Raw genomic sequence first — 20946 nt, 5'->3', positions numbered from 1 at the left:
TTCATGCATCAGGCCTCTAGTTTTATATAATAAAAGCCTAATATGCTAAGTGTCTGGTTGCCCATTCAACCAATCAAAGTGTAATATGCTAATGATATGCTAAGGCTGCTCAACCACTCGCTATGACATGCACTGACTGCCAGGGGGCAGAGAGTTGACCGGTCAACCAGTCACTATGACATACACTGACGCTCTGACCAGTAGGTTAGCTTGCTGCTGGGGTCTGGCCGATCTGGATTGAACGAGACATTGAATCGGGCCAGACACGCCCTGGAGCCCTCCCGCGTCCCTCCCTGGCCCTGATCATGCACTGGTGGGGTCCCTTGGCCTGGCCTGCACCCTCTCGAAATCCAGAACCCCTCAGGGGATGTCAGAGAGCCGGTTTCAGCCCGATCCCGCAGGCCAGGCTGAGGGACCCCACTGGTGCATGAATTCGTGCACTGGGCCTCTAGTATTGTAATAACTCTGTATGATATCAGATCGGTACTAGAGATATAGGGGTGATCACTTCATAAATGCCTAATCATGTCATACACCTGAAATTAATATAATATTGTATGTCAACTGTATTTTAAAAATATTTTTAAAAAGATTAAGTAAGAAGTATAGAAATGAGGGTGAGGAGAATTCTTCTAAGACATGTTGGCTGTGAAATGGAAGAGAGAACTAAGATAACAACTGAAGAGAGACAAGGGTTATAATGTTCTATGAAGAGAAGGAACACATATTTCTTTCCATTAAATTGGAAACACAATCAAGGGATCATGGGTATCTCATGTATCACCACGTCCTTCCCACTTAGCCAGGGATCAGTACATTTCTTGAGTGACCGAGCATTTTTTATCTCAATTGTAAAGGAAAGGAGCTGAAAGACAAAGGAGAGCTTTAAGATACGGAACAGAGAAAATTTAATCAGTGAAGACTGTAGTCCCTAAAGGCTATAAGGGTTATGAAGAGAGAAGGGGGGAGGGAGGATGGATGAATAAAGATTTAAGTAAATATGAGCAAGAAGCTGAAAATATTTTTCTTCTTTAATTTTGTTTCAATTGCAGTTTACATTCAATATTATTTCATATTAGTTTCAGGTGTAAGCATAGTGGTTAGAAGGAAGCTAAAAATTTTATTAACCAGGGACCGAGCTTGCTAGCTATCCTGCAATGCATGAAATGATCCTGCACAAAGAACTCCCCAGTCCAAAAAGGAACAATAAGAAACACCGAGATGGAGACTTCTTTCAGACTAACTCCAGTCACAAGGTTAAAGTCTACATAGGGTTGGGGGTGGGGACAGGGAAATGGACATACTCCAATATCTGCATTCTGCCTTAGAAGCCTTCGCCTACAGAAGCTGCTTGCTAGTTAAGGAGTTATGTTTGGGATCTATAGTCATTCATAGTTATACTACTTTCCACCAGGAGCATATTTACACTGCACATTTTATGCATATGAACAGAAGCTCAATATTAAGATATACAGAACATCATAAGGTTTCAAATATTAAATATATACCACCATAAATAAAATCCAGAGATCTAACAGCACATTTTTAAATCACTAAGTTTTTTCCTGTGAAAGTATAAGCCAATATCGATCATTAAATACAATACTTAAGTGGCTTCTTCCTCTTTTTAACTTATGCCATTTAAAATAATTCAAGTGTAAACAACATTGACATTTTAGCTACACATGTATATTTATAAAAGCAAGAATTGCATTTTATCTTACACTGAGAACATGTGCTATAAAGACTAGAGTAAAATAGTTTCTCACCTTGACTACTCCATCAAAGCCAGGAATTGTGTTAACCTTTGCTTTCTTAGCTAGTAATTTGCTTTCAATCTTGTCACCCATAGCTTGAATAGCATGTGTGTCAGGTCCAATGAAAACGACATTTTCTGCTGCCTGTGGAGAAATAAAGTAGAAATTTGTAACAAAAACATTATGGTGCTTGATATGGAGTCACAATTTTTTAAATGAAAGACCTATATATAAACTTACTAATTATTTACATACCAAAAACAACTTGAAAGTAAGCATTTCAGCCAATATATTAAAATATATAATACTGTATTGTGTATAGTAAATGTGCACAAAGATATATGAAAGAAAAAGTTTAGGTCAAGAAAAAATAAAAGCAATAAGAACTCTTGTTTGATATTAACAGTATTCTTTGGAAAAGCAACTTCTATGGCATTATATTTATATACTAGAGGCCTGGTGCACAAATTCATGCATGAGAGGGGTCTCTCGGCCTGGCCAGCGATTGGGGCCGATCGGCGCCGTTTCTCCCAGTCTCGATCAGCGGTTGGAGGGAGGGACTGCAGGAGGTTGGCCAGCTGCAGGAGGTTGACTGTGGGAGCGCAATGACCACCTGCATTAAGTGTCTGCCCCCTGGTGGTCAGTGCATGTCATAGCTACTGGCCAGTTGTCTGGTCATAACGGTCACTTAGGCTTTTAGATAGATAGATAGATAGATAGATAGATAGATAGATAGATAGATAGATGATAGATAGATAGAACCCTATGACCCAATCTAAACAGTAAGTTTACTTTTTAAATGCCTTATAAATCTTTGTATTCTCAATATAGCACAATGCATAGTTCAACACAAATATCCATTTTAATTGAATATCAACTCTGGGCCAGGCTCTGCGCTAAATGTAGGGGATAATATAAATGAAAATCACAAGATATCAGCTAATTCAAGGGAATGTGAACAGATCACTAATTCCTCAGAGAAATAGAAAAAATACAAAATGTTTATATCCTTGTGACTACAAGAAAGAAGTCAAGAATACAGTGGGAATTTACCAGATGGAGTTATGGTTTCAATAAAAATTTCTCTGCATTGCCCTGGCCAGTTTGGCTCAGTGGATAGAGCATCGGCCTGTGGACTGAAGGGTCCCGGGTTCGATTCCGGTCAAGGGCATGTACTTTGGTTGCAGGCACATCCCCAGTAGGAGGTGTGCAGGAGGCGGCTGATCAATGTTTCTCTCTCATCAATGTTTCTAACTCTCTATCCCTCTCCCTTCCTCTCTGTAAAAAAATCAATAAAATAAAATAAAAAATTTCTCTGCATAAATACAGAAATGGATCCATTCTCTGTGTTTATCTATAATAATAAAAGCATAATATGCAAATCGACCAAACAGCAGAACAACTGTCTGGACAACCACGCTATGACACCCACTGGCACCAGGCCAGCCAAGGCAGGTGCAATGCGATTGGTCGGGGGCCCGGCCATCGCCTCATGATTGCCCTGCAGAGGGAGGCCCAGGCCACTGGCCAGCAGGGCAATCTATCAATCAGGGGGCCACACGATCACCCCAAAGAGGGAGGCCCAGGCCACCGACTGTTGGGCTGCAGCGGGTGGGAGGGTCCTCCCTCTGTGGGGATGATCCATTGTGGAGCCCTGGCCAGGTGGGCGGGCCTACCTCTTTGAGGTGATGGATCGCAAGGACATAGGCCAGGCTGAGGTACTTACCCCGCCCCCGCCCCCGAGTGCACAAATTTCATGCAACAGGCCTCTAGTATTATAATAAACAAAATGCTAATGAAGAAAATACTAATTAGGGAACAAAAAAATACTATATAATTAATGCCTTTATAGGGCATGGTTTAGAGAAGTAAAGGAGGGGTTTGCTGAGGTACAAAAATGAGGTCATTAGGTAAAGAATTGAGGTTCAATATGAAGAAGGAAGACTAAATTGTATGCTGGGCATCATTAGAGTAAGGTGCCTAACTGCTGGTTTTCCCATGACCTTCAGTCAGCATAAAGGATAAATAGAGCATTTTACATTTCATATTCTATCTATTGGCATTGCTGTCTGAAAGGACTCTTGGCTTAGGACAGAAGCTTCATTCTCCTGATGAGACTATTACCCAGAAAACCTACTGCAATGCAGTGTGTTACTCAGATCACTCTCTCAGCCATTATGGTCCAAGCAGATTAAATCCACCCTTAGGAGAAAGTAGAACAGAGAAGCAACAAAAGGAATATGAGGAGACAAATGTGTGGTAAATGAGATGACGACTTCAACTTTGCACAGGCTGAGTGCAGATGCCTATGAGGTAGTCAAGTGGCCATATTCAGGAGGCAGAGAGAGAAGGCTAGAGGTTATAAGTCCAGGCTGACATATGGATTTTTAAAGGCATCCAAAGTAGGAGGCAATTAAAAGTTGTACATAAAATCGTTCAGATAAAATGTGTACAAAAGCTAATGCCTTTAAATCAGAATGTATTCTTTCCCCCTCCAACCCTCCCCCCACCCCCGTCCAAAAGCAAGACACAAGAAAGAGGCATTTTTAGATTCTGAGTTTAAAGCATCTTTTTCTTTGTGTGACAATGAGGATAATAACCACCTTGCAAGTTTGATTGAAGGACTGAATAAAATAATAATGTAAAAATACCAAGCTGAGAGCCATACTTAGTTCTTGTCCCCTGTCCAGAAGTCCTAATAAAAAGAGAACACTAGAATAAGACAGTGAGGTTCGCTGGATCCCAAAATACATTATAGGAACCCAAATACCTACAATTGCCAGTGTCACAAATGGCAGAATGCTAGATAAGAAAACTTTCAGCCACAGAGGATGCTCCATCAAATGTTTGTGTAATTTTAATAGTAGAACCTTATCTTACAAGTCTGGTTGAAAGATTTTTTTTTTATTACAAAAAACAAACAAACACACACATAATATAAAACACCATGAAAAGCAGAGCTGCTCTGTAAGAGGGGAAGTGGTGGTAGGCCTACATCACCACATTCTCTGTGTCTCCATCCTGATAAGCTAGTCATTTTAGACCACAGCAATAATCATATTCATTCTTTTTATCCCAAATCTACAATCCACTAAATACTAAGTCATGAGAAAATAATCATGTTTCAACTATCAATTGTTTTACATATTCTCATTTGACAATCTAAAATGAAGGTATTTTTATTATAAATGCTGTTTTAAATACCACTATGACAGGCAGATATAATCAAGTAATCAGAATGCCTACACTGACAAAGAGTTGGAGAACATAAATGAGAACACCTAAAATACATTATGATTATACAGTAAAACTTCTGATTAACAAGAGCCCAAGGACTAGGAACCACTGATTTACCAGATTTTTCTCAAGCATTTTAATTGGAAGAAAATGACCCCCAAATGCAAAATTACCAGGGAAAAAAGCTCACATCAAGTATTTAGTGACTATTCTTTGTCCATTCAACACAATAAAAAATAGCTAGTAGTAAGCCAGGTAACTACTTGAATTCATGTTTCAATGAACTAACTTCCTATATATCTATATATTTTGGTAGTACTCCCTGTGTTAGCCTTTAAATGGAATTAAAGCAAAATTAAAAAGCAGTATCCTGCCCTGGTCAGGTAGCTCAGTTGGTTAGAGCATCATCCCAATACACCATGGTTGCTGGTTCAATCCCCAGTCAAGGCACATACAAGAAGCAATCAATGAACGCATAAGTAAGTGGAACAATAAATCAATGTTCCTCTCTCTGTCCAAAATTAATAAATTATTTTTTTAAAGTAGTATCCTAGCTGACTTCCATAATTCTTTGACCAAAAAAGCAAGGATGAGGTCAAAATAAGACAGTATGGTAATTGCAAAGTGATGGAGCATGTTTGAAAAGTCCTGAGTTCTTTACCCAATTCATTTGTGTGATTTAGAACTTAAGGCCAGAATTTACCCTCTAGTAACTTTTTGACACACTTCTGTTAATACTGTATCTTTTGTCATTCATCTAATTATACATTTACCTTAAGTACTAGTGAGTCTTTTTAACATGCCATAGCAATAAAATTTACTTCTAAAAATATACTTTTTAAGAATCTTTATAACTTTACCATAAATGATAAATATAATACCTGAATATAGATAAATGTCTTTCAGTCGTGAAAAATGTGGGCATTTTTTCATCATCATTGGAAAACAATTTAAGAAACTATGAAAAGCTGAAATTAAGATTTCTTTAATTTTCTAAATTCTGTGATTTTATGTTTCTGGTCTAATTTTAAAAGAAGAATGGGAAAAGAATGGGTTTTGAGAAGTATGTTAGGGAAATAATGAGATTTAATTTACAACTGTCTTTATGTTATAAATGAAAGACAAATAATCTTCATCTGTAAAAATTAAATGTGTGACACATAATTCATTCTTAGAAATACCAAAACAGTAAATTGTTTTACTATGAATATAGATTTTTTTTTAAAGTATACACTTTTTAGTCTCACCAAGAATTAATACTTGGATAACTGTAAAACCAGTGTCAAAAGGAGAGAGATAGCCATAGAAAACCTGCTGAACTGCCCAAAGGACCCAGACTCTGAACTTGAATGTATTCCCTGCTAAAAGAAAAAAGGGTTTCTGATAGAAAAGGTTAGTTCAAGAATTGGTGCAGCATGTGACATAAAAACACTGAATCAGAGAGAAAGCTTTCAAAATAATTATCTTAAAAAGTACATAGTTACAGATAGAAAGGGCTACCCATGAAATATGGTGAAACAATATGAGCATCAAAAAGAATAACAGAGATATTACAAGGTTAGTTCATTCTTTTCAGGACCTCAGAATAAATCTTTTCCTGCTATTGCTATCTCTATTGAACTTCTTGGACATGTATCACTGATTTTAAAACATAAATACCTCTTTTAAAAGCAACACAGAGGAAAATTAATTTCACATGTAAGACTATGCAAAATATCAAGGTAAAATACCATACAATGTTTTTATAAGAAAAAAAATAAGGACTAGAATAAAACCCATGGAGAAAAAAAAACACGCAAAGACATGCCAACACAATATCAAGATTTTTACCTATTTCAAAACAACTAAAAGACATTTTAAAATTATATAAAACATGAAATAACATAAATCAGAATTGGAAATGCTTAAAAGTGAGGTGACAGACCTCAGGATAGAATTAGAAATGAAAAAAATCATTTCAGAAATGATGACTAAATTAGAGGGAATATAAGAGTCAATAGAGAAAACAAATAATGCCTAAACAAGAAATAGAAAGTGAAAGGAGAAAACTATATACAAATTTAGATATAAAAAAATGAAGAATTTTTAAAATAGTCAAGAGAAAATGACAAACACTAAAGATAAACAAAAGCCACCCTTCATATAGATCAAAGGAGTCTTTGAAGAAAACTAAAGCAAAGAAAAATACAAAAACTATAATTCAAGAAAACTTTCTTAAAATTGAAAATACATATCTAAAGAGTATACTATAGCATACCTGAGAAATTCAACCCAGAATGACCATGATACATTCTAGTAATGTTATTTAAGAAAAAGGGATGAAGAAATATGACATGTTATTGTGTATACTTTTTAAATTATCATCTAATTTTGACAGCAATAATTCATGCCTAAAGAAAACTCCACTGAATAAGATATTCAAGAAAAGAAAGTATGAAACAAAGATTTTAAATCCAATAAGAACAAGTATAAAGGTCAGGGAAAATATAAGAAGCAAGAACTCATGACTTCTTTCTGAGGAACCTAATAGGACAGGTTTGCAAACTATGATCTGCAGGACACATCTGGCCTGCTACCTGTTTCTGTACAGTCCACAATCTAAGAATAAATTTTACATTTTTTATTGTTTTAAAAAAACAAATTTTTAGAAATACTATATAATGATATGTGACAATTATATAAAACTGAAAAACAGTTTTATTAAAGACCAGCCAGGCTCATTAGTTTAGATGTTGTATGACTACTTTCTCACCACCAGGATAAGACTGAGTACTTAATATGAGATCGTATGGCCTACAAAGACAAAAATATCTGCCCTTTGTCCACTCCTATACTACAGGATGAGCTTCAGGAAACCAAAATGACTAAAGACATCAACAGAAAGGGCCTGTGGTTACTTGTAGAATAAAAATTAATGAAGGCTAAGGAAAGAATACACTACATAATAGCTATATTTTCTGACAATATACAGATAGTACAACTATTTTTAAATGAGAAAAAAAGGAGATGATGTGTAAAACTTTAATTTTTTCAGTAATATTAGTATTTATATTGTCATTGTGAAATTGCTATGTGTGCACTTCAGATTAGATAAGTAGTTATGAATCAGAATTCTAAATAAGGAATAATGAAGATACAGAAGTAACAAAAAAGAATTTAAGTAAAAGTTCTGCTACATGCTAGAAAAAATCTTCTATTTTATTGATATAGCATGTTTATTATATATTAAACTTGTGTTATATAATTTGGGGTTAGGGTGAGCATTATTATATTACATATATTGAATATATTGACATTACATATTCTGTTAAGGTAACACATAGTTAACACAACACATGTTATCCTATGTAATAAAAGGGTAATATGCAAATCGACCTAATGGCGGAACGACCGGTCGCTATGATGCACACTGATCACCAGGGGGCAGACGCTCAACACAGGAGCTGCCCCCTGGTGGTTAGTGCACTCCCACAGGGGGAGCACCGCTCTTTGCTGGCGAGCGCAGGGGCGGTGGCACGGCACTAAGGATGGCTGACTGCTGGCTTAGGCCCACTCCCGTCAGTCGGACATCCCCCGAGGGCTCCTGGACTGCGAAAGGGTGCAGGCCAGGCTGAGGGACTCCCCTCACCCCAGGCCCTGAGTGCACGAATGTGGTGCACTAGGCCTCTAGTATGTAATAAACATATATAACATAAAATGTTTTTAAAAACCTGTTAATATACATATTTTTTTTCCTAGCCCCACAAACTAAAAAGGCCTAAAAACAATGGCCATCAGTAGCAATGACCATGCCTGGCACCCAACTGTGGTCTCTAAATACCATTAAAATAAACCAATGTATTTTGAAAAGATGGCTGATTAAAGGTCTGGAGCAGGAAACGTAAAACATGAGCCTAGAATAACTTGTCAGAACAGAGAGCAAGGAAGCTATAAAAGATTATGAGGGTCAAGTCAAAAAGACTATGAGCCAATGTCGACTCCACTGACCAAAGAGGGACAACTTGAACTTCACTAATAATTCCAGCAGATTTAAGCCCACAAAATAGGTTTAAATATATGCCTGCATAATGACACTTTTTAAAAGAACTAGTTAACTTTGAAGAATAAGGAATCAATTAATTACATCAAAAACTAGTAAATAAAAGTAAAGGGCTTTTTTTGACTTATTAAATAAATAGAAAATAGTGCATTCTCATGTTTGGCTGGGATGCCTCAGTAGACCATTATTTTGTACAAAGTGAAGTGGTAATGACTACTGCCACTATAGGTTACGGTGGAAGTACAAAAACGTCAGCTTCACAACCTTCACAGGATCACTACTTCCAAAACACTCCAATTTTGTTTTTTTAATGAGGCCCAAGAAGAGCTCATGAGGATGGTGGCAGAAGGGCTGGCTGAGGTAACACATAGTAAGGGATTCCCGTCTTACTAATTTTTGAAAAGAAAAAGGATCTTCCCAATGCCGTGAGCACTGTTGAAGGACTGACTGGCTTGCTGGCCAATCCACGATGAAACCAGAAATCAACGTACAGAATTCATCCTCCTCCTACTTTGCTTCTCTCCCTTTCACCACCTACACTTACCTCACCTGTGGCAAATTGTGCTCACTAAGCTTTTGGTCACAGGGTATAACACTATGTTTGTAAATGTGCCAGACCTAACCTGCGAACAGATTTCTTATTTAATGTAAACTGTTGTTTCTAATGAAGTCAATTCTGGTACTTCTATACAATGTTACTCACCTTTCCTTTTTTTTAAGTTACAAAAAAAAACACAAAACTTAGTTTAATACAAGGAAGGAATTTTAGGCAAGTTGGCACCTGGGCTCCAAAGAACTATTGTATAAAAGGGAAACCCTCCTTCTCTCATATTCTGAAATACTTGTGAAAACTATTTTAGTGGTTAGTTTTAATCTGCACTCAGTATTTGTTAAAATAATCACTGAAAATAAAAGAGAAAGAACATCTGGGCTTCCGGGCAAGATGGCAGCATAGGTAAACACGGTACTGCAATCGCCTCCTCCCACAAACACATCAAAATTACAACTAAACTACAGAACAATCATCATTCAGAACTGCCTGAAATCTGGCTGGATGGAAATCCTACAAGTAAGGAATTAAAGAAGCCACATGGAAAGTGGTAGGAGGGGCAGATATGTGGAACAGACTGGCCCCACACCCATATGTGGCAGATAAAAATTAGATGGAATATCTGGGCTACAGAGGTCCCCCGGAGTACTGAGGGGTCCCGCCCCCACACTAGGCTCCCCAGCTCAGGGTTCCACAGCCAACAAGAGAGGTCCCCTTAACTTCTGCCTGTAAAATCCAGCAGGGATTGAGACTGAGGGAGATGGAGGGCTGCTAGCCAGGCAATTCCTCTTAAAAGGTCAGTGCATGGACTTACTCTGATTCACTACCTTTGAGCTTCAGAATGGGGCAGCAGCTTGAAAGGCACCACAGACATACAGGAAGGAACTGAACTGTCCAGCATCCGGGCAAGAGCTAGGGGCAGCTTTCTCCCAGACAAAAAGTACTGGCAGAGGCCACTGTTCCTTTGAAGAGCCCTCCCCCAACAGATCAGGCAGGGGATGCCATATCTGAAACTCCATCAACCTGCTCACACTGTTTGCCCCACCCTGCTGATTCCCTGAGGCCCACCCAGGCTGTTTCCAGTGGCTTTTCCATATCAATGGCCTATCTTGGCTCATGCTTCAGACTTTCCTAAAATCTCTCAAACAAGTGGCATGGCCCGTGCTTCTCACTAAGCAGTCCCTGGCCTGACACTAGCAGCAGCAGCGTTGCTTCATAGCTTGGCCTCACCTCGGCACCTCCAAGCCCAGCCCAAGTAGTAGCCATCTACCGATAGCTTTGTAGCTCATGCCAGCTGGCCCCAGGCAGAGCACAGGTGGCAGGTGATAATGGCAGACACTTCCTGGGAGGTCCAGAGCCAATGTGCCCAGTGGGCAGATTCAGACCATGCCAAAGCATCACCACCCACCACCTCCACAAGTGACACACTCAAGGGGTGGACTCAGCAGGCACCAGTGCCCTGCTGAAGTAAGTCCTGTTCTGTGGGGTGGGAGCCTGCACAGATGTTACTCCACAGTGGTAAGAGGTCAGTGGTCACAGCTGGTCCTTGCAGCTGATCGGCCTGGGGTAAACCCCTCCCATTTACGTGCCAACAGCAAAAAAGACTCAGCTACAAGAAAAGGGTGTACACAGCCCACATGAGGGGACACACTTTGAGTGCCCATCTTGGAGGATCAGGGAAGCTGTGCCATTGTACCCTACAGAACACCTAATACAATAAGCCCCTCTAACTAAGCCTGGGAGACAGAACAGCTCTACCTAGTACACAGAAACAAAAACAGAGAGGCTGTCAAAATGAGGAGACAAAATATCCCAAATGACAGAACAGAACAAAACTCCATAAAAAGAACTAAACAAAATGGAGATAAGCAACCTACTAGATGCAGAGTTCAAAACACTGATTAGAAGTATGCTCAATGAACTTAATGAGAATCTCAACAGCATAAAAAGAACCAGTCAGAAATGAAGGATACACTAACTGAAATAAAGAATAATTTACCGGGAATCAACAATAGAGAAGCTGAAGTCCAGAATCAAATCAGCAAATCCTATCTAATAATAGACAAATATGCAAATTGACCATACCTCCGACACACCCACAAGCCATGCCCACAAGCCACGCCCATCATCCAATCAGAGCGAGTATGCAAATTAACCCAAACCAAGATGGCTACAGGCACAGAGAGCAAGGTTTCCTAGGTAACAGAGGAAGCCAAGCTTTCTGCCAGCCTTTGCAGGCCTAAGCCTCCACTCAAGCTACAAAGTTTCAATTATAGAAGGTAAACAAATTCAAACAAATGGCGGCAGAATGGAGCTTGAGAGAGCAGGCCAGGGTTGCCGCCAGCAACAGGGGAAGCAAAGCTTTCCACACACTCTGGCCGGGCCCACCCGCTTAAGGCAACAAAGTTTCAATTATAACCCCAACACAAATGGCTGCGGGCCTTGGAGGAAACAGCAGGCTTGGCTCTGCTCCAGGCTACAAAGTTTCAATTGTAGAAGGAAAATAAATTCCAGATACCAAGCCCTCCGCTTGGGTTGCCAGGGGGCGTGGCCCGCCTGCAAACCACCACAGGCCCCTCGCTCAGGCCGCTCCACACCCCAAGGGAACCCCCACCTGATCCGGGACGCCCTTCAGGGGAAACCAGCTGGCCCCCACCCCTGTACCAGGCCTCTATCCTATCTAATAAAAGAGTAATATGCAGATTGACCATCACTCCAACACACAATATAGCTGCCCCCATGTGGTCAAAGATCCTGCCCCCATGTGGATACAAGATGGCCACCACAAGATGGCCAGCAGGAGAGGGAAGTTGGGAGGCACCCGGCCTGCAAGGGAGGGCAGTTGAGAGGGACCAAGCCTGCAAGGGAGGGCAGTTGGAGGTGATCAACCCTGCAGGAGAGGGCAGTTAGGGGTGACCAGGCCGGCAGAGGAGGGAAGTTGGGGGCAAACAGACTGGCAGCAGAGTGGTTAGGGGGTGATCAGGCTGGCAGGCAGAAGAGGTTAGGGGCAATCAGGAAGGCATGCAGGCAAGCAGTTGGGAACCAGCAGTCCTGGATTGTGAGAGGGATGTCCAACTGCCCGTTTAGGCCCACCGGGATCGGGCCTAAATGGGCAGTCGGACATCCCTCAAAGGGTCCCATATTGGAGAGGGTACAGGCTGGGCTGAGGGACAACCCCCCTCCATGCACGAATTTCGTGCACCAGGCCTCTAGTATATATATAAAAGGTTAAGTTGACTCGTGCATATGCAATACATATAAAGCTCTCGCTGGCGCCAGTTGCACGCATGTGTTTCCATCTGTCATTGTTGATCATGAATTTGGTTGACACTTCTATTATAGAGAAAAGGTGAATAGCAATCTTAAAATATTCTAATTAATTTCCTTTAAATGTGCATGAATTCGTGCACCGAGCCACTAGTAAAGTATAACTGGAGTTGTAGTAGAGCTAAAATCAGAACCAGTGTCCAGAGTTTCCTTTCCATATTGGAGCAGAGTCCTGTAAGAATCAGGCTAGTTATAGTCCATTCGTCCATTGTGTGTGGGGGTCCACATAGCCATGAGCCACATAAGAGAATACCAGGAAGCCAAGCATGAGCCATGAGCCAAGCATGCCAAGAGGAGCCAAGGGAGCAAATTCCTGCCAGCCAGTGTGGCTCAGTGGTTGAGTGTCAACCTATGAACCAAGAGGTCACAGTTCAATTCCCAGTCAGGGTACATGCCCAGGTTGCAGGCTCAATCCCCGGTAGGGGGCATGCTGGAGGCAGCTAATCAATGATTCTCATCATTGATGTTTCTACCTCTCTCTCCCTCTCCCTTCCTCTTTGAAATCAATAAAAATATTTTTTCAAAAGAAAAGAAAGCAAACTCCTTTGTTTAAGGGATTATATATTCCCAAATGTCCATGCCCATTCTGGCCCCCAGGTATGATTGAGAGTAAGCACCTTCCCTATGTCACCCCCACTTTACTGGGCATGCGTCTATCTTCTCTTTGTTGAATTCCTCCCCCAGTATTTTGCGGGAAACGTGACTTATAATGATTGGCCTTCTTTTTGTTTCTTTTCCTGTTATTAATAATTAATTAATTACAACAGTATCAGTTCTATGCTTAAATTATAAATATAAAATTATAAAAGTTATTTTCATTTGTTTGGGATACTAATTGCAAGATCAATTGAAATTTAATGACATATAAACTATACTAGAGGCCTGTTGCACGAATTCGTGCACAGGTGGGGTCCAGCCGGCCTGCCCCCATCTGGGTCGGCCGAGAGGAGGGGCTATGGGTGTTTGGCGAGCCAGGGGGAGGGGCCGCAGGCGGTTGGCTGGCTGGTCCCGCCCCCTGGTCGAACTCCCAATTGAACTTCTGGTCAAGAGGACAATTTGCATCTAGGCTTTTATTATATAGGATTTAGTTATGGTACATTGCGTATGTTGTGAATTAGTTTAACCAAAGGTATCTATGTCTTTCTCATTCAATATTACCAATATCTGAATTTCATTCAGTCTAATGTATATTTTGTATTAAGTGTCTACTTGGCACAATACACTCAAGTAATATTATTAGTTCCAGATGATAGCCATATATAATATTTAAGGAATTAGAGTAGTGGTAACATTCCCTGTTGTAACAATTGGCAGAAGTCAAGTTTTTTAGTTAAGGAATATAGTTAAATTAGGGGCCCGGTGCACAGATTCGTGTATATTGAAAGGAAATTAATTAGAAGAAATACTTTAATATCACTATTCGCCCTTTCTCTGTAATAGAAGTGTCAACCAAATTCACGATCGACAATGACAGATCGAAACACATGCGTGCAATTGGCACTAGCAAGAGCTTTATATGTATCACGCGTGCACAAGTCAACTTAGCCTTATATATATATACTAGGGACTCAGTGCATGAATTCGTGCACCTTGAAAGGAACTGTGGGCTGCAAGGCTGCAGTGGGCATAGGGGCAGGTCTCAGCCCATCCTCCGCACCCCCTCCTGGCCCCTCCCGCTGTGGCCCCCGATCCCCTCTCTGCCTGCAGCCCCGCTCCTGCCACCACTGCTTCCAGGCACTGACAACACCGGCCCCGCTAGCACCCGCTGACAGCGCAGAACAATTGGGGCCAGAGCCAGCAGCAGGTAAGAGCGGGAACGGCGCTGTCAGTGGGTGTGAGCGGCGGCTGCTACCCCAATTACCCCTCAGGAGCATGGGGAGGTAGAGAAGCCCTCAGGGGCAACCGGGACCAGCAGCTGCCGCTTGCACCCACTGACAACGCCAAGTGATCAGGACCAGCACCAGGCGCTGGCAGCAGGTGAGAGCGGCAACTCCGGTGCTGGCCGCGGGTGCGAGCGGGGCCGGCGCTGGCAGTGGGTGCGAGTGCCTGGTGTGACTGTGGTGCACGGGAGCAAAGAATTTTCAGTAACCACCAGAGGCTTGCCCCGATGACAGTTACTGGCGCCCCGCCTTGGTCTGGCACCCGCTCACTGCTCCACCATCCCACCACGGCCGATGCCTGCCATGTTCTGCACTCTGCCACCTGCTGCCAACACCCAACATGTTCCACACATGCCCCCTGGTGGTCAGTGCACATCGTTGTGACTGGTTGTTCAGTTGTTTGATTGTTCAGTTGTTCCGCCATTCAGTCTATTTGCATATTAGTGTTTTATATATATAGATAGGATAAACTTGCTTAATTAGACCTGCTTTCTGATGTAGCTAAACTTTTTCCAGTCCAGTGAAGCAGCCCAACTTCTCTTTCAGGTAATTGTCAACAACACAGCAGTAAATATCAACATGAGCCGAAACCGGTTTGGCTCAGTGGATAGAGCGTCGGCCTGCGGACTCAAGGGTCCCAGGTTCGATTCCGGTCAAGGGCATGTACCTTGGTTGCGGGCACATCCTCAGTAGGGGGTGTGCAAGAGGCAGCTGATCGATGTTTCTCTCTCATCGATGTTTCTAACTCTCTATCCCTCTCCCTTCCTCTCTGTAAAAAATCAATAAAATATATTTTAAAAATATATATATATATATCAACATGAAACAGATTACAGATTATTATTGTAGATCACATAGGGAGAACAAAGGGTAAAATATTTAACTGCAGCAGTGTTTGACTACATTCTGCGCAGTGAGAAAACCTGAAGTCATTTTCAACCTCCACCATGTCTTACTTTTCAGTTGGGTCAAGTTTCTAGACTTTCTAAATCTCCGTTTTCTGGCTAATGAAAAGAAAATAGGATTCCACCGAGTCTCCTACCTACCTACTCCAGGATTTCTGTGGGAATCAAATGAAATGAGGCACGGGAAAACACTTCACAGACATTTGGTTAAAGTGTGAAATGTTTGCACCTGGCTATAAAGCAAGTCATGTTTCTGGGCTGAAGAAACTCCAAGGAGGCTAGTCATCCCTAGGAAGAGGAAGCCGGGTGTTGCTATGTGACATCATTACCCGGAGCCCATAGCAACCATTTTTGGGCTGGGCTGGGCTGTGGACCACATTTTGTGCCACGGGGTCTCAGCAGCATCAGCTGCGATTTGGTGGGCTGTCGCTCCAGGTTGGTAGCAGGGCCTGTGTCCCACATGGGGTAAGCCGAATGTTGTTTTGTAGGCGCCTAGTAGGCAGTGTTGGTTCTCTATAAATGGCCAGTGTGCGTCACAGCAGCTCCTGCATTGAGCATCTGCCCCCTGGTGGTCAGTGCGTATCATAGAGATTGGTCAGACGGTCGGACACTTAGCATATTAGCCTTTTATATATATTGATATAAAACCTTTTGTTTCATGCATAGGAAGTGAACAATGCAGCAACAGAATACTTTGTATTTTTAATATTTAGCAGTAGAATGATTTCTATTTCTATTTTCTAGCTATTATTAAGTCAGAAAGTTGTTAATTTCTTTTGAATATATTTTTATTGATTTTTTACAGAGAGGAAGGGAGAGGAATAGAGAGTTAGAAACATCAATGAGAGAAAAACATCGACCAGCTGCCTCCTGCACACCCCCCACTGGGGATGTGCCCGCAACCAAGGTACATGCCCTTAACCAGAATCGAACCTGGGACCCTTCAGTCCCCAGGCCGACGCTCTATCCAGTGAGCCAAACCGGCTAGGGCTATTAATTTCTTTTATTAAATGTTTTGGGTTTCTGAGATATTTAGGGCAAAGAAGAGGTTCAGGGTACATATTAATAAACATTTAAATAAAACTGAATATCTTTGGAATTTTTAGATAAGCATTAATGCTTATAGGAAAAATATTTTATTGTTTAAAATTCTATTACTATATTCTATATTAACTTTGGAAATATTCTATTTTAGAATGTTAAGTTTTGTTAGTGTTTGCCATTTTTCTAGTGCATATCTAATTTCTTCTTTTTATTTCCCTGTAATCAACACTGATACCTATTTCTATATCTATTTCAATTTCTAATTGATTGTAAAGAAGAAAGCAGTTGGGCAGTTAAGCTTCAACATTCTATACTCTTTGTGCAGACCCAGATACCAAAAAGAGATGAGTTAACAAAAATATGTGTGGGCTGTTAACCATTTTTGTTTTTTCCCCTTTGGAAAATGTAGATGCAATAACATTTCCAGCAGAAAGACTTAAACACTAAGTTCCTAGTATTTAAGAATGCAAATGAAGTATTCTGTTTTCTCCATGCCTGAAGGTGTTATGTAAGAAAACAGTTAAGTTTCTATGATCAGTTCCACAGATTTCCTTTGTCATGTAAAATCTTAGACTGGTTGTACTGGCAAGAATCAAAGAAAAGCAATATAGAGAATACCCAGAGAAAATGAATTCAGTAAAATCTGAGAAAATCTGAGCTAACTAAAAAGTCAGTCTTTGGGATGAATTTGAGCCTCTCTCCTCTAAAGAAATTCTAGTTTTAGAATTAGAACATTTTAAAAAATACTTTCGCAAAATACTGAAAATCAGTTCAACAACATTAAAATTCCTTAGGTGAAGTTGTTACATTTATCACTCAGCTACCTGGCATTTTCAAGAAGTTAAGTTTATTTTTGCTTTGTATTATAACAATAATGATTTCATTAGAGAAGTGGGTAAAAATTTTTAAGTTTTTCTTTTAGAAGTATTTTTTAAGAGGATGAGTTAAGAAGCTTCAAACTTAAACTTGGTTATGTTTTGCTAAAATTCTTATGTAAACTAGTCATAGGAATTATTTAGTGGTAAGATGACAATTTCCTTTATACTTTCTATAAAATATTTTATATTTTTACAATTTAAAATGAGTTGCTTTCGTTTATCCCTGATCCAATTATTTTTATTGTTTCGTGAATATGGAAATTAATGGGTACTACTTTTGTATTGAAAGCTAATATTTTTCCAGTTCAATTTTGAAATATACCTTATAACAACTATGAAATTAGATGAGCAATTTTACAAGTTAAGAAAAAAAATTTAAGATTTAATAATCCTTAAATTAGCATGAGGGGATATTAATGTAGATGCCTCATGACTCACCTTCCTGTTCATTCCTCACAGTCCATTAACATTTACTGCTAGTAGTGAATAAGAATAGTAAGCTGGTAAACTAGTGAGAAAGGCTAGAGAGCTTTTGTTTAGTCAAAATACTAAATATTAAATTTAATTTTTAAAAAAATTTTAATTGATCTGGGATATTCTCTGAATTACGTATTTCCTCTATTTCTTTTGAAAATATTTATGAATTTCTTTTAAAATTTACTACAAGAACAAGTCCTTCCACACTCCTTGCTTAATTTACTGCTTTTCTGGAACACATCAAGTTTTCGATACCACCATTGGATGAAATTAAGAGTCATATGGTTTGAATAAAGCAAGCTCTACCTACAGTTGGGATATTCTTTTTTGTTACCACATTTAATTGCTCTGCTCTAATACAGCCTACATTATAAAGCTTATTTCAAATACCAAATGGAATGTTAAAAAGTAGAGATCATGATTTCCAATTCACTGCATTGAGCAATTAATTTCTCAACTACTCAGCACTAGTTTAACCTGCCACCCTGCTACTTTCATCTTTATTTTTGTTATCAATAAAGATGAAATGAAGTAAAAGTGACAATAAGATGCAGTAGACTGACCCAATTAAAGATTAATTTATCTCTAAATGGGAGAAAAAAATTTAAGTTTGACAGGAGTAAAAGAACAAGAAATGCAATAATACTAACAATAAAAACAATATTTACTTACTTTTAGTACTGTTTTCAAGGCACTGTTTTAAGGCTTACTTTATCCTAAAACTCATTTTGTAAACATTTTAGCCATTAGGTTTTAATTTTTTACAAAGTTAGAAAGTCTTTGATTTATTCTGGAATTATACAGTAACATCTTCCTTTGTATAACCTTCCACAGTTAAAAGGTTTTCTTAATATTATTTTCTCAAAAAATTAGGGCTAACCATGGCCCATGTGGCTCAGTTAGTTGGGCATCATGCTGTACAGCAAAGGTCGCAAGTTAAATTCCTGGTCAGGGCACATTCCCAGTTTGCAGGTTTGATCCCCAATCAGGGGACTTGTGCAGGAGGCAACCAATCAATGTTTCTTTCTCTCTTCTCTCATCTCTCTCCTCTCCCCCGTCTCTAAAATCAATTTTAAAAATCTATACTAATAAAAGGGTAATATGAAAATTGGTCAGGACGCCCTCACAGTAACGAATGAACAGCAGGCTGCATGGGGCGACCAGGCCGGCAGGGGAGGGGGGGGCAGTGAGGGGTGACCAGGCTGGCAGAGGGGGACAGTGAGGGACGACCAAGCCAACAGAGGGAGCAGTTGGCAACAACCAGGCCGGCAGGGGGGGCAGTGAGGGGTAATCAGGCTGGCAGCAGGAGGCAGTGAAGGGAGATCAGGACAGCAGGGGGGGCAGTTGGGGGCAATTAAGCCAGCAGGCAGAGGCGGTTAGCGGTGATCAGGCTGGCAGGGGGGCAGTTAGGGGCAATCAGGCAGGCAGGCAGGTGAGCAGTTAGGAGTCAGCGGTCCCGGATTGTGAGAGGTATGTCCCGGATTAGAGAGGGTGCAGGCTAGGCTAAGTGGACACCCACCCCCTGCACGAATTTCGTGCACCGGGCCTCTAGTAGGACTATAAAACAGCAGGACATAAATAATTATCTCTACTTCATGTGTCAGTAAAATTAGGATCTGAGAGATTAAATCAATCACCTACAGTCACTAAATGGGTAGAGTGATAGAAACAAGACTAAGATCTAAACCGGTGTTTTTATCTGAGACTCTGATGTCTTCTTATGCCCATCTCACATGCTGTGAACAAATTTAGGTGGCCAGTGCTTTTTCAACAAGTCAAAGACCATGTGCTGACTACATACTAGGAAGTGATCATACAACAGGTGTGCCTGGCACAGTCACAGGACACACCTATTACCCCAGTATCCCATCGGACATCATCCCCTTTTCACTCTCAGAAGCATGCTGTTTTGGACAGATCTGGTCTCTGCACACAAGGAATTTATAGTCTAGTAGAACAAACAACACACACCAAACAAGAAAAACAGTAAACCGTAAAGAGAACTGTAAATACATTAAAAGAGGTGAAAAATTAGGCATTTACTATGAAGAGTCCAATGGGGGAATCAAAAAAGACTTTGAAAAAAAAGAGGCAGCAGCTGAGAGAAAGACAACTAGGATTTGGAAAAGTAGCATGGGCAAACAAACATTTAAGTTTACAGAAAAACACCTCTCTCTGGTCTCTGAAAGGTTCTGTAATCCTCAGAGAATTATGATGAGAATACATACAACCAGTGCTCATCCAAAAGGGTCTCCTCTCTTTCTCTTAAGACCTACAACAACCAGATCTCAATTGTATACTTCTTTAGTATCTAGTAACATTTAAAGTCATGCATTCACTCTACAAATGCTTGCCAAGTACCCACTCAGTATCAGGCACTGTTTTGTGTCTAGGGATACAATGATGGACAATACAGAGGTGTAGCATCACTGAGCCCCCTTAGTTGACAAAACAACCAGGAAGACACGATACAACAAGCAATTTAAATCACAATAAAGCATGGGTACTGTGATAGAGCAAGTATAGAGTATTCTAAGAAACTGATAATGGTAATTGGAATAAAGCATACATAAATGGAAACTTTGTTAAGCAACTCAACATAAGTTTATTAGAATGGCATCTCTACATGTAAAGTGACAATATTTCAATCATCAGCTACATAAATAATTAAAGACACAGGGATTCTTTCCAGATATAAATTCCTTCCTCTTTGCATCAGAGATTTTGCTCCATTGAGTTCATATTAAATACTGCTACAATTTTAACATGCTCAGATCACCTGTTATTTCTGTCTTTCTCAGAAAGTCCAACCAGGGCCTTCTTGACCTTCCAGATAAATGAGACCTGAGATT

General features: G+C 40.2%; 1 protein-coding gene across 6 annotated transcripts in view; it reads right to left on the bottom strand.

Annotated features, from left to right (window-relative positions):
• PCCA (propionyl-CoA carboxylase subunit alpha) overlaps positions 1–20946 on the bottom strand; it is a 381582-nt gene that overhangs the window by 271114 nt on the left and 89522 nt on the right. For 4 of the 6 annotated variants that reach the window (XM_054719911.1, XM_054719915.1, XM_054719912.1 and 1 more), the window contains one exon: positions 1770–1901. The exons of 1 other annotated variant lie outside the window; for it this stretch is intronic. In XM_054719911.1, coding sequence (XP_054575886.1) covers positions 1770–1901 — 132 coding nt within the window. Of the gene's footprint in view, positions 1–1769; positions 1902–20946 lie in introns of those variants that run through there. One more of the 6 variants, XM_054719916.1, reaches the window with a different exon arrangement.

This window comes from Eptesicus fuscus, chromosome 8 (assembly GCF_027574615.1).
Source record: "Eptesicus fuscus isolate TK198812 chromosome 8, DD_ASM_mEF_20220401, whole genome shotgun sequence".
In the NCBI taxonomy this organism is placed as follows: domain Eukaryota; kingdom Metazoa; phylum Chordata; class Mammalia; order Chiroptera; family Vespertilionidae; genus Eptesicus; species Eptesicus fuscus.
This window is presented reverse-complemented; position numbering and strand designations above follow the sequence as displayed.